The sequence below is a fragment of the Populus euphratica genome, unplaced genomic scaffold (genome assembly GCF_000495115.2).
Source record: "Populus euphratica unplaced genomic scaffold, PopEup_1.0 scaffold153.1, whole genome shotgun sequence".
NCBI classification, from domain to species: domain Eukaryota; kingdom Viridiplantae; phylum Streptophyta; class Magnoliopsida; order Malpighiales; family Salicaceae; genus Populus; species Populus euphratica.
This window is the reverse complement of record NW_011499953.1, coordinates 710,877-726,029: the sequence shown is the minus strand read 5'-3', so window position 1 is coordinate 726,029 and position 15,153 is coordinate 710,877. Positions and strand designations below refer to the sequence as shown.

Genomic DNA, 15,153 nt, shown 5'->3' with positions numbered 1-15,153 from the left:
TTGACGATGAAAAACCATTGGCTGACACAAATAAATTGCGTTTCTTCTACGCTGCACTGAACTCCTCTCCTAGCTGTGCATGCCACATTCTCTTCTCCCTTCATCACTGCTTCTCTAACACCTTCTGAGTTCTGATTAAGTCAGATCATCGTTTGAAGATCTTGTTGGTCCAGGTAAGCTCCATGTTCTCTTTTTTCTTTTCTCCAAGATTACATGTCTCATCTAGAATTCTTGCAAGTTACTCTTTTTACCCTGACATTGTTCTGGAGTTCTTGACTTGATCAGATCAGAGTTCAGGACATAGTTTCTTCCTCATTGTGTTCTTACGAGCTACAGTAAAGCGTGAATTAAAATTCTCATAAAAAAAGAAAGAATTAAAAGTATCTTATTGAGCTTTACAAACAATTTATCGGTGTCATTAATCTAGCGTGTGATTCAAACAGACTGCGTGCTTGAGGGGCTAACACATGGGACCTTCTTGTAACTCTTTGATTTTGTGTGTCGCTGCTCAGGACTTAATTGGCATATTCTCATCTAGTGGCTAGTTGTTGATCTTACCCTTTATGATGGTTCTCGATTTCTTTGTGTTTATCTTGGAAAATGTTCATCTAGTTTCTGTATGTATGTATGACATCTTGGTATGGCCTCGTATAGAATACTTTGCTTCCTTTTACTGATTCTTTTTTGCTCTTAACTTCACTTAATTCTTTCTTTCTCTCAAAGCAGGACAGGAGGTCTCCTGGTTGTCGACCATCTTGGCACTGGTTCCTTCTGTGTGCTAATCAAAATCCTTGAAGAAAATATAATGGACCAAGTATTTTTTTCCTTTCACTTTTGCTTAATATTGTTAGTGCTATTTTCTTGTTATATTTGACTTCATCATGCTTAAGAAACCAAGAATCTCCAGCTTGCTTTTTTTTTCAATCCAACAATTTCCTACTGGTACGAGGTTTGATTAGAGGTTTATGCTATCAGTCAATCCAATGGCAGCAACTCACCTCGGTACAGCTTTCTGCATTATCTCATACGAACATTATAGATAGTAAAAAAAAAAAAAAACTCACTCGGTGTAAAGAGAATTTCATTCAATTGGACACTAAGATTTTAGCCTGAAGATGAGAGGAACGAAATTGTAAGTTTAGTAAAATAGCAGCTTTTTTTTAGAAATCTAGCCTTAAGATTTTGTCCAATTGTTTTTGGTCCTTTTAGTTTGAAAATTATTCGATTTAGTTCAAAACTTTATTTTATTCACATTTTAATTTCTAGGTTTAGAAGAAAAAGAAAAAAGTCACACGTTGAATGATGAAATAAAAAAGAATTAGCGGTTTACCATATTTCAATAACAAAAAAAATTTATCTCAACTAGTTATATTAAATATACGTAGAAATGTTAAAAAAATACATTATCTTCCGTTGAATATATAGTTGAGCTATACACCCTTTTTTATTAAAAACAAATACATTATTTACTAAAAATACACAATTAAACCTTGTAAACCAAAAAAGGAAAAGATTTGCCAAAATTGTATCTCATTCAATGAGTTAATGTTGCTTATATATAAGTGTTTTCCTATAATTATGCTTAGCTATATTAGGAGTATGAATTACAATAGGAATAGATATACTTGACAACTCATGTTTAAATATTTGTTTTCTAATCCATTACATAAATATTGAGATATTATTGATCATTTCTTAACACTCCCCCTCAAGTTGGAGAGTGAATGTCGAGAACTCCCAACTTGCGAATTATGGTAGAGAAAATCTCCTTTCTGAGTGGTTTAGTGAATACATCCATAAGTTGATTTGCCAAAGTAACGAATTTGGTCATGATTAACCCATCCTGTTTTTTATCCCGAAAAAGTGACAATCCATTTCTATATATCTGGTTCTCTCATGGAAAACTAGATTAATTACTAAATGTAAAGTTGTTTTATTATCACAGTGTAGCAACGTTGGTTTTGAATGCAATATCTATAAGTCTTTTAACAATGAATGTAACCAAGATAACTTGCAGCATGTACCTGTCATGGCTCAATATTCTGCTTCTGGTAAGAAGAGTGATATTGTTTTCTGTCTTTTTGTTTGCCAAGAAACAACTGAAAATCCAAAAAAAAAACACAATAACCCGTAGTGGATCTTCGAGTCATTGGGCAACCTGTCCAATTTGAATCACAAAAGGCTCGCATAGATAAATCATTTTAAGAAGAGAAAAACAAATCATGTCCTGGAGCACCTTTCAAATAACACAACACACACAAAAAAGCTTCCATTTGTGGTTTGTATGGCGCATGCATGAATCAATTTAGCACATATACAGAATACATGATATCCGGTCGGGTAATGGTCAAGTAAATTAGGCGTCCCATAAGTCGCCTACACTGAGATGGATCTTTAAGTAAGTCACTTGCATATGAGAGCTTTGTGTTTTGTTCCATAGGAAAATTCATAGGTTTAGCATCCAAAATCTCATTATCCTTTAGAATTTTCAAAGTGTACTTCCACTATGAGATAAAAATAACTTTTTGTGATCAAGAGACCTCAATGCCCATAAAATATTTTAAATGACCAAAATCTTTAATTTGGAAATGACTATGCAAAAAACATTTAAGAGTGTATATAGCCTTAAGGTCATTACCTGTAATGAGAATGTTGTTAACATATATCAATAATGTGGTAAAGGATTTGTCATTACGACATGTGAACAATGAATAATCTGCTTTAGACTAAACATATCTGACAACTTGAATAGCTATAGAGAATTTGGTAAACCATTGGCAAGAAGCTTACTTTAATCTATATAATGACTTGTTGAGGCGACATACCAAACTCTTCTCTTGTCGCTAAAGACAAGGAGGTGGAAATATATAAATTTCTTCATGAAGGTAAGCATTGTGCACATCTAACTAGTGAAGGGACAAATTCTCTGCTGCTATTAGAGCCAACAAACAATAGATAGTAATCATTTTAGCAATTGGAGAAAAAGTGTCATGGAAATTAATACCTTCCATCTATGTGTAATCCTTGGCCATTAACCGAGCTTTGTGACGCTCAATGGTGCCATCTGAATGATGCTTGATTTTGTAGATCCAATGAATTGGTGTCTTTCTAAAAGGGAGAGAAGTGAGGGACCAAGTGTGGTTAGCTTCCAATGTTGCTAATTCAGATTGCATGGCATCTTGCCATGTTGGAAGGGAAGCAACTTCTGTAAAAGAGCGGGGCTTAATGTCCTGACTAATGGTGGCAACAAAGGAGCAATATTGTGGTAAATAGCGATGGTAAGAAAGAAAATTACAAAGTAGATACCTTGTACTTATGGTGGGACTAGATGATAAAGTCAGTGATGGTTTGGAAGACGTTGCTTGGTTGCAAATATAATCACGTAAAGCTCGAAGAGGGTTGTGATGTCGCTACGAACTACATAAAGGCTGCACATAAAGTATATGAGAAGGCGATTAAGTGATATTGTTGGGAACAGAGGGAGAAAAAATAAGAGGGATTAGAGTGGGAGACATAGAAGGGGAGACTGAGAAGTTTGCAGAAGGAGGATTTGATATGGAAAGAGAAAGGATGAGTATGGGAGCTATAAATGCAGCTGATAGTACATGAGGTGCAAGAATGGTTAGAGATAATATGTAAGGAAAATGTGTTCATGGAAAATAATATTATGATTGGTGAAAAATTTATAGGTTGTAAGGTTGTAGAGCTTATAAGCTTTTTGACCGATCAATTAACCGAGAAAAATACAATGTTTAGCTTTAGAAGCAAATTTATGTGTGGTATGCACTTCAGTAGCATATAGAAGACAATAAAAAACCTTACGATGGGAGTAAGAAGGGACCTTGTCATAAAGTATTTCAAAAGGGGTTTGATGAGAAAAAAGTGATGTGGGTAAATGATTAATTAAATGAATAACAGTAAGAACGTATTCTACCAAAAAATGCAAAGGGAGATGAGCTTGAAAAAGAAGGGCATAAACGGATTCAAGGATATGATGATGTTTATGTTCTATAACCTCATTTTGTTGGGGTGTATAAATGCAAGAGTGTTGATAAATTATGCCATCTTGTCGCAAAAAATTCTGCATAGAAAATTTTTTCTCTCCATTATCAATGCAAATATTTACGATGGATGCGTTAAATTAGGTTTGGACAAAGGAAAAAAAATTATAAGTAAATTTTGTGTTTTATATTTGTGATGCATAAAAAACACCTATGTAAATCTAGAATAATCATCCACAATTATCAAAAAGCATTTAGCACCGGAAAGAGAAGAAATTTTATAAGAGCCCCAAATATCATAAAGAATTAATTCAAATCGTCGAATAGAGGAAATTGAACTAGCAGAAAAAGAGAGTCGATATTGTTTTGAAAGTGCACAAATATCATAAGCATCTTTGAATTTGAAAGGGAAATTAAGTAAATTTTTTGCCATAAACTTTAATCTAGAAGAAGATAAATGCCTTAATCGGCGATGCCACAACTCGGTAGAGGAGATGACATTAGAATAGGATGATCGGGTAGCAACGATAGTAGAGCATTGGAATTTTGGTGTCGGTGTTGTTGATGCTAATGCAACCAATTAATAAAGTCTACCTCGTTGTTTACCTAAATCAATTGTCATCTTTGTTACCAAGTCCTGTAAATAACACCAATAGGAAAAAATGGTTACTGAACAATTGAGACCTCTTGTAACTTGACTTATTGACATCAAATCCACCTTAAAAGATGGCACACCAAAGATATTTTTTAGAGAAATAACAGAATTTAAAAGTAAATTCTTGGTAGATATAATTGGAGCCTGTTCTTTACTTGGCATAATAACTGGTGGTAAAATAGAGTTCTGATGACTATTGACAAACAAATTTAGAGAAAAAGTGATATGGTCAGTTGCACCACTTTCAAGAATCAATCGATGTAGTCTTAATGGTGCTTGTAACAAACCTGGAGAAGTAACAACAACAATTGGCTTGAGGATTAGAGGTTTGATCTGTCCCTTTATTGTTTGTAATAGACAATATCTGTTAAAACTATAAATCAGAGAATCCATTCATCACCGACTACATCTTTTGCATTGTGGAACCTTTCTTGACATAATTGGCTAAAGGCTGGGCAAACTTGTTGTAATGAGGATGATTGCCTTAGCAGTTGAAACGATTGGCTTCATGTTTTGGATAGCCTGATGGATAACCATGCAGTTTCCAATATGTATCTTGTATATGATGATAATTATCACAATATGAGCAATACGGCGGCTTACAGTTAAAAGAGTTGGAGTGGAAGGAAGCATCCTATCCTGATCTAACTGTTATAGCTGTGAGTTAATCTCATTGAAATGTTATGGTTGTAGTTTCTGTTGTCTCATGTGTATCACCTAAGTTGTGTTGCTTCTCTTCTTGAACAATAGAGGAATATGTCTGGTGAACATCAGGTAGAGGATTTAGCAATAAGATCTGCCCTTGAATTGCCTTGTAAGAGTCATTTAATCCTATGAGAAATTGCATCAACTGTCGTCACTTATGATTTGCCCCACAAGAGCAAACAATTTCGCTATAGAAACCAATTCATCCCACAATCCTTTTAGCTTTGTATAGGAGGCTGCAACAGTCATTTAATCTTGGAAAGTACAAGCGATATCCCTCTCAATCTAAAAGATACAAGGGGCATTGCTATAAGAAAAATGATCTCAAAGGTCCTCCCAAACTTCTAAGGCTGTAGTTGAATATATAACACTGTCTATAAGTTCTAGTGTAATTGAATTAAAAATCCATGATAGAATCATGTCATTGCATCTTTCCCACAAAACATAATCGTTTGGTTGGCTTTTGGTAGATGACATATATATTATACCATCTATAAACCCAACTTATTTTTAGCATTTAAGAAAATGGTTATAGATCTGCACTAGGTAAAGTAATTATCGTCGTTGAGATACTTAGAAACAAACACCAATCCTGAATGATTAGATTGGTAGGGGAAAAAAAATAGGATCGAAGGCATTGTTCTTGCCTTCATTAGAAAATTGTTCGCGCTTCATAATTTTGGACAATTGGCAAAAAAATGAGGCAAGAAATAGAGGCAAAGGTAGAGAGCTAGGTTACCAACTCTGATACCTTGTAAAGCAAATAAGGAAAAGATTTTCTAGAATTGTATCTCATTGAATGAGTTATTACTGCTTATATGCAAGTGTTTTCCTATAATTATGCTTAGCTATACTAGGAATATGAATTATAATAGAAATAGGTATACTTGACATCACTTGTTTACATATTTGTTTCCATTACGTAAGTATTGAAATATTATTGATTTTTTTTTAACAGACATATGGTATTGTAAAATTATTAGCAAGATCCACCTATAATCCATCTATTGAGTGTGTGTATATATAGTTAGTTTATCTATACACCCTTTACAAAGGACAAGGGAAATGTTAGTCCTCTCCTTATAGTAAATTGGAACAATATTAAAAAAAAATAATTATTCTTCATTTATTTTACTATGATCATTAAACTATTTTTTTTTAATTTTATCTTTTCATATTTTATTGATTGATGATTGGGCTTGATGCTGATTTTTTTTTCTCTAGTTACGACAGTGTTAAAAAAACATCTTGACATTATGTTGTTTCCTTATTTTGAGAAAAAAAATGATTTTGTTGTCTGTGAAAAAAATAAAAAGACCAAAACTGAAAGTAACATGAAATGGTAGCCATTTATTTCAGAAAACAAATTCTCATTTGGTCCTTTATTTTTTTTTAATTCCATCCTTCTACATCGCATTGATTGATTATTTAGCCTAATGATTCATTTTGTATTGTTTTCTGTCAGTTTATAATAGTCTAAAAAAAAATTCCAACATTGTGTTTGTTCTTAATTTTTTTAAAATAATTCAATTTTATTGTTTGGAAAAAATGAAAGATAAAAGGACCAAAATTGAAAGTTTAGTAAAATAGCAACTCCTTTTCGAAAATTTTGCCTTAAGATTTTGCCTATTTTTTTTCCTTTTAGTTTGGAAATTATTTTAAGATTTTATTTTATTTACATTTCAATCATTAGATTTGAGAGAGAAGAGAAAATGCACCCTTTATATAATGAAATAGAAAAAAAGTTGTCAGTTGGCCATATTTCGATAGCAAAAAAGGTCGATCTCAATATTGACAAGTTCTATTCAATGAGAGGAGTCTCATTAAACTCTTTTTAAACCTTCATATTTCCAAAAAATGTATATTAATGTTGATTATGCGTTTTTTTTTTTATATTTTTGACATTTTTGAATTGATAAATTGATTTTTTGAGATCTAAAAGTATTTATTAGATATTTTTAAATAAAAACAAATTGAATAATGGATTTTAATGTGAAAAAAACATCCCCTATTTTTTAGCCACCTCTCTAATGGGTAAATTCTTGGCATTAGACAACTTTTCATTTGTTTTTTTTCCAAAAAAACTAAATAAACAACAAATTATTTTCTCAATTTGACAACTAAATTTGGCCCAAACATGTGTATGCATGAAGGCCATTCCCATATTGCATCATTTTAAAAAAATGAGTATCTCATATGCCATCCACTCAATAGTATTTATGTTTTTAAATAGAGTGTATTTCCATTAATGACCTCAAGGTTAAGTTATAGAACTCTAAAATTCTATTTTTAACATGTTTTTACTTACAAATATGAAGAAAAAAAAATCCTAACCATGTTAATAATCATATTTCAAACCCAGAACACCTTCTAATTAATTTAAAATCAATCCAAACAAAAAACACTTTCTAGATTTTGTTTTATTTTTTCTAGCATGAATAAAAGCCAAAATCACCTATATCAAACTCTTCTCGTGATGATAAACCCAATAAAGTCAAGATCAATTTATTTTTTTTAATGTGATTGATAAAAAAAATACAAACACCCAAAGCTTTATGGACCAATAATAAAAATTAAGGGACTAAAATGAAATTTAACCAAAACTACATGGACCAAATAATGAAAATTTAAGGATTAAAATGAAAAATATAAAAAAAATAAAGCACCAAAATAATCTTTAACTAAAACTAAAGGGATCAAATAAATAAAAAGTGTGACACTTTTATGGACTACAATATACTTTAACTGTTCATTCTGTTTTATTATATTAGGAGTAAAGATTAAGAATAAGATATTGTGTGCTTTAGCAACTACATATCAAAATCATATTACATTAAATTAATTTAGTTTAATGAATCTAATACATGTTCTTAACTTCTTCTTTTTCATGAGAACTATTGCTCTTTAGGTTATCAATATAAGTATTTTTCCTATAAAGACATCCTAATTGAAATAATTATCTTATGATTTTATATATAGTCTGATTTAGTTATTATTTTTAGTTTATTAATTTGAATTTCAAATAGAATTTAATTGTTAAAAGATAAAAATAAAAATCTAAAAGAAGCCCTCTTAGTTTCAAATCAATTCTTATTAAAATTAACTTTGAAAATAATATTTTATAAACACATACCTCTCGTTTTATTTTCCTTTTAACAACCAAGTCTCATAAAAAACAACATAAAGGTAGATATAATAACTTATAATAACACGCGATAATAAATATAATGCTTAAATACATCCAACTATAGATTTTATTAATATATTGGTTTGTGCTCTACTATGCAACAAATTAATATTATTTTTTAAAATATAAAAAAATATTAAAAGTATTTTGCAATTATATTAGACTAAAAAAACTTGGATATGACAGCCATGTCAGATTCACATGCTTGGGTTTAAAGACTATGCCAGACCAACGTGTCTTTGGTGTATCAACCATATTAGACCTATACAATTGCTTGGATTTGACAAACATGCCTGGTTCAAATTTACTCGATTTTGGTAATATGTTTGACCCATGTTTACTTCAATAATAATAAGAATCATATTAACAACAATAACAATACTAGATCTAATATATTTGGGTTTGACATCTATATCTGACTCAACAAAACTTGGGTCAAACATGTTGTTAGACTCAATTAAATATTGAGTTTAACATGTTTGTAAGAACCAAAAATATCTTATGCAAGTTTAATAAAAAAATGTGTTGCCTTTGAAAAATATAAAGAAGTTGGATTTGTAAACTAGAACATTCACATGAGTGTATGGATGGATAAATCTATAAGAAAAATGATTTTTAAATTAAAAGACAAATAGTGAAGATTGTTAACTTAATTCATTTCTATAAGAAAATTAAAACACTATAATTGAATTCAATTATGTGATTTAATATTTTAAACATAAAAATTATAATAAGTTATTAATTGAATTTAAATTTACTTATAAAATGAATTTAATTTAGCATGTGATTTTGTTTCAAATAAATTGTTTGTGTTAGTGCATTTATAATATATATATATATATATATATATATTATGTTTTGAGATTTAGAAGATTTTAAAGTGGATTTATGTGCTAATTAATATTAAGTTATTTATCAATTTTAAAAGTGCACTTTCCTCTTTAATTTAGTATATTAAAAAAAATAGATCATTTAAATATTAATTTCATATAAAAAATATGAAATAAAAATAAATTTTCCTTGATCACTACCCTAGCTTTTAATTTGGGGTTGGTGCATGTATATTATATACATTTCTCAACAAAGATATATATTTGTATTAACTAAAACACATAATGTAATAGTCAATAAAATATTTACAAATTGTTTAGCCGCTGGGTATTAATCTAATAGATTATATAAACTTTTTTTTAAAAAAATTTTATTAGTTGAAATTAAAATCATAATATTAAAGTAATTTTCAAATAGAAGGACATTTTGATATTAAAGATCTATTTGAGGTTGTGTAGAGAATATTTTTTAAAGTGCTTTTCTCTTTGAAATGCATCAAAATAATATTTTTATTTTATTTTTTAAAATTTATTTGACATTAGTACATTAAAATAATTTAAAAATATAAAAAAATATTTATTTTAAAAAAAATCAAAATTTGATGAAAACTCAATTCAATTGCGGCCCTAAACAAAATCTAAATAAAAATACATGAAATATAAAAAATGCTTTAAGATTATTTTCTTAATCATAGAGGGAGATAATAACATTCCCAGGCTCTATAAAATAATTTGATTGCTTCAAAGACAACTCAATTAATGACAAAAGAAATATGATGAGGAGACTGAAAAAATAAAAACCTAATAAAAAAAATTTCTTGATTTAACTCATTGTCCAACTCAAATTTAAAATTAAATAATGTAAAAAATATTTTATATGGCCTAATTAATTTAATCATTTCAAAAACATCCTAATTGACATTTTAAAAATTACAAAAATAAAATAAAAATATTCAGCTTACCTTTTTATCTAACTTAAATTTAAAATTAAATTAAATAAAAAACCCCGTAACTTCAAATTGAAAGTGTAACGGTTGACATGTTCACAATCAAAGCAGTAGAGCTGATATAACCAATTTCCAAAGAGGTAAATTTACCTTGAAAGTGGGTTTGTGCAGTGCTTCGTCCAACTTCGTTCACTATGTTGCTCTTAAATTCTCTCGTTCTTTGTAAATGCCCCAATATCCAATATTTATTTCTTGGATGGATTTGGTTTGTTTGTTTACCCTCACTATGGATTTTGTTTTTCTAAAGCAATGTTACGAGAAACGAGGAAGTAGTAATGGATGAATCAACGTCCTTGCAACGAGTTTGCTCTTAACTAATAATAGCTTGTAACGAGTTTGCTCTTAACGTCCTTGCAAGTTCTTTTTTCTAAAAATATATATATATATATATATATTACTCGTATTCTCAGAACTTACAAAGTAACCAAGTCGAAACCCAATATGAGTAAAAGCATTCATAAGATGAAGATTTAAGAAACGTTGTTTTTTTTTTTTTACTTGTAAACTCTTTGTTAATGTCATTTAACAGTCTATTGGATCAAAAGAATAGTGGCTGTTGAGACAATGAGACGGTAGGCGGGCGGGGGGGGCCGCGGGGCGGCTAGCTTCTCTTCTTTCTTTCTTTTTCTCCCTATTTGAAAACATCAGTCATTGTTTTCCTTTCATTAATGCTGATTTGGTGTCTGTAGGAGCGCCCACAAAAGAAGAGGGTTAAACATACTGATCCATTTTGGGATCATGTTGAGAAGACAAATGATGGTGGTCCTTTCAAGTGCAAATTTTGCAAATCTTCATTTGCTGCGTCTACTTCAATCTCAAGGTTCAAATATCATTTGTCAGGAGAAAGTGGGAAAGGAGTTGGTATCTGTGGAAGAGTACCAGTTGATGTTAAAGCAGCAGCCTACCAAGCAATGCACAGAAAACAAAATGCCATCCCACCAATTGATCATGCAGTTCCAAATGTAGAAGCTCAAAGAATAGAGCAAGAAGGGAGGGATCTCCCAGATATAGCAATGGAAGATCGGACAGAGAGTACGAGATGGGAAGAGTTTATTAACGAAGCTGGTGGTTCTCAAGCGCAAGGAGTATATGAAGACATGCTAGATACAGAGAATTCGACACAGAGCAGAGCCGTGGAAGGGATTGAACTTATTGACCAAGTCAGAGTTTATGAAGAGCCAGGGGCAGATGTTTCAGATGGTAGAGTGGAGAATTTGACAGACAACTTCATCAGTAGTGTGTCCGTAGTTACTGACGAAAGTAGAGTTTCCGAAGGGCTTCATGCACACAAGGCTAAAGGAGAAGCATTACTGACAACAAAGCTGGTAGGTCAGGCTTCTGACAGAAATAAGGAGATGATCTGGTCTTGGTTAATGAAGGATGACGTCTTAAGTGTTGGCATTTATGGGATGGGCGGTGTCGGAAAAACATCACTGGTGACGCATATCCATAATCAGCTGCTACAAAGACCAAGTTCTTTCAATTATGTGTTTTGGGTTACTGTATCACAAAATTTCACCATCAGTAAATTGCAGTATCTTATTGCCAAAGCTATTAAGTTAGACCTTTCTAATGAAGAGGATGAGAAGAAAAGAGCTGCAAAGCTGTCTAAAGCTTTAGCTGCAAAGGGAAAATCTGTTCTTATTCTAGATGATTTATGGAATCATTTTCTGCTAGAAATGGTGGGCATACCTGTTGAAGTTAACGCGTGCAAGTTGATTCTCACAAGTCGATCGTTAGAAGTTTGTCGGCGGATGGGTTGCCAAAAGAGCATCAAAGTAGAGCTTCTTACTAAAGAAGAAGCTTGGACTTTGTTCGTGGAGAAACTTGGGCATTATGATAAACTTTCTCCTGAAGTCGCAGACATAGCAAAATCTGTTGCAGCAGAATGCGCTTGCCTACCACTTGGGATTGTAGCAATGGCAGGAAGCATGAGGGAAGTGAATGACTTGTATGAATGGAGGAATGCATTGACAGAATTGAAACAATCAGAAGTTGGGGTGGAAGACATGGAACCTGAGGTATTCCATATTTTGAGATTTAGTTACATGCACTTAAATGACTCAGCATTGCAACACTGTCTCTTATACTGTGCATTTTTTCCAGAGGATTTCACCATAGATAGAGAGGACTTGATAGGTTATTTGATCGATGAGGGAGTAATTCAGCCAATGAAGAGCAGGCAGGCAGAATATGATAGAGGTCAGGCTATGCTTAACAAACTTGAAAATGCTTGCTTACTGGAAAGTTATATAAGCAAAGAAGACTACAGATGTTTCAAGATGCATGACTTGATTCGAGATATGGCTCTTCAGAAACTGAGGGAGAAATCACCAATCATGGTTGAAGTTGAGGAGCAACTAAAAGAATTACCAGATGAGGATGAGTGGAAAGTGGATGTCATGAGAGTTTCGTTAATGAAAAATCACCTCAAGGAAATTCCCTCTGGCTGTTCACCAATGTGTCCCAAGCTTTCAACGTTGTTTTTATCCTCAAATTTCAAGCTAGAAATGATTGCGGATTCCTTTTTCAAACATTTGCAAGGGCTCAAGGTTCTTGATCTATCAGCCACCGCTATCCGGGAATTGCCAAATTCCTTCTCCGATTTGGTGAATCTCGCTGCTTTATATCTCAGAAGGTGTCACAATCTAGGATATATACCATCATTAGCAAAGCTTAGGGAGTTGAGGAAGTTGGATCTCCGCTATACTGCACTTGAAGAACTGCCTCAAGGGATGGAAATGCTGTCCAATCTCCGGTATCCTTTTTTTTTTTTTCCCTCTCTTTACCTTCTTTTTTACTGTGAAATACTTGGATCAAAATTCACTGATCTGAAATAGCAAACATCATAAAGGATAGAATGACTGACACCATTTGGACCATCTGCTATACCGTCTCAGGTATCTTAATCTTTTTGGAAGTAGTCTTAAGGAGATGCCTGCTGGTATATTACCTAAGCTCTCACAGCTACAATTCCTTAACGTGAACCGGGCTTTCGGCATTTTCAAGACAGTACGAGTAGAGGAAGTAGCATGCTTGAAGAGGATGGAAACTTTGAGATACCAATTCTGTGATCTTGTTGACTTCAAGAAGTACCTCAAATCTCCAGAAGTGAGGCAATCTCTGACCACATACTTCTTCACAATAGGACAACTAGGTGTGGATCCAGTTATGGATTCTTTACTTTATATGACACCAGAGGAAGTCTTTTATAAAGAAGTTTTGGTTCATGATTGCCAAATCGGTGAAAAAGGAAGGTTTCTTGAGCTCCCAGAAGATGTTTCATCCTTGTCAATCGGAAGATGTCACGACGCAAGGAGCTTATGCGATGTTTCTCCATTTAAACATGCAACTTCACTGAAGTCCTTGGGGATGTGGGGATGTGATCGGATAGAGTGCTTGGCTTCGATGTCAGAATCCTCCACGGATATATTTGAAAGCCTCCAATCGCTATACCTTAAAACTTTGAAGAACTTTTGTGTCTTCATTACAAGAGAAGGAGCTGCTCCATCATCATGGCAATCGAATGGTACCTTCTCTCGTCTTAAAAAAGTGACAATAGGTGAATGTCCGAGTATGAAAAATCTGTTCTCCCTTGACTTGTTGCCAAATCTCACAAACTTGGAAGTGATTGAAGTTGATGACTGTGACCAAGTGGAGGAGATAATAGCAGTAGAGGATGAAGAAGAAGGCGTGATGGTTGAAGATAGCAGCAGCAGCGGCCACTACGCTGTTACCAATCTACCAAATTTGAAGGCTTTGAAATTAAGCAACTTACCGGAACTAAAAAGCATTTTCCACGGGGAAGTGATTTGTGGTTCTCTACAAGAAATTCTAGTGGTTAACTGCCCAAATCTAAAGAGGATATCACTCTCTCATCGCAACCATGCTAATGGCCCAACACCACTTCGAAAAATCCAGGCATATCCAAAAGAATGGTGGGAATCAGTGGAGTGGGGCAATTCCAACAGTAAGAATGCCCTTGAACCCCTCTGTGTGTTTCGGGAGTCTTTATATTAGTAGTGGAAAAAGCTGGCAGGCAGGCAGGAAGTTCAATAAAATGCATTGCAAAGATGGTACGTCTCTGAATCTGCATCGTTTCAATTCACGTTTGTAGAAATCTTCTTCCTCGCCTGTTTCATTTCAGTTTCTACAGTGTTAGTATTTCCAAGTGCCCACCCTCCATTGCCTTTTCCATTTTATCACTCCTCACTTCCATTTTCACCATTTTCTTTCAGTTGCGAGTCTAGAGAGATTGGATGATCCATCCCCTTGAATAATCACAAGAAACCATAGAATTGAAATTTGTGGAGAAGGTGTAAATAAAATTGGGAAGAGATGCAGACAGCCAAATGTGAGGAGGGAACAGAACTTCTGGAGAATTTATGGTGTTAAAGGCATCAAGAATCATTCCGGGAACTGCAAAAACAAATTGTTTTGGGTTTTTGCTGTAAAATCTAATATTCCTTAGCAATACTATCTCATCAAGTTAAAAATCTTCCTGCATCGTATTGTAGGTTATCCATTGTTCTCTACTTTTACTACCTTTCAATTTTATTTTTTTACTTGCAATGCGTATGCAAGACTCTGTACCTGCTTTCAAAGATAAACTGTAATGTGAAGCGATGCTGAGAATTGTCTCCATGTTTTTATCAATGAATTTCAGCTGTTCATGTATTTTGGAAGTGTAGTGCTGTTAGCATGTCTTGCTTAGCTCTGTAATTTCTGCAATATCCTTACTGTCAACAAACTGGTAGCAGAATTTTAT

The 15,153-nt window shown here is 32.8% G+C and overlaps 1 protein-coding gene across 3 annotated transcripts; it reads left to right on the top strand.

The window, feature by feature from the left end:
- Positions 1–15,062, top strand: LOC105138179 (probable disease resistance protein At4g27220). 3 transcript variants are annotated; one of them, XM_011044203.1, is made up of 6 exons: positions 2–173; positions 727–814; positions 11,075–13,143; positions 13,286–14,461; positions 14,548–14,560; positions 14,632–14,912. In XM_011044203.1, exons 2-4 carry the CDS (start codon positions 806–808, stop codon positions 14,403–14,405), a joined length of 3,198 nt encoding a protein of 1,065 aa, XP_011042505.1. In that variant the 5' UTR covers positions 2–173; positions 727–805; the 3' UTR covers positions 14,406–14,461; positions 14,548–14,560; positions 14,632–14,912. The 3 variants fall into 3 exon arrangements, with proteins under 3 accessions (XP_011042506.1, XP_011042505.1, XP_011042504.1); XM_011044204.1 differs by lacking the exon at positions 14,548–14,560 and having other exon boundaries at positions 1–173; positions 732–814; positions 14,624–15,062; XM_011044202.1 differs by lacking the exon at positions 14,548–14,560 and having other exon boundaries at positions 14,624–15,062.
- Positions 15,063–15,153: the final 91 nt, after the last annotated feature.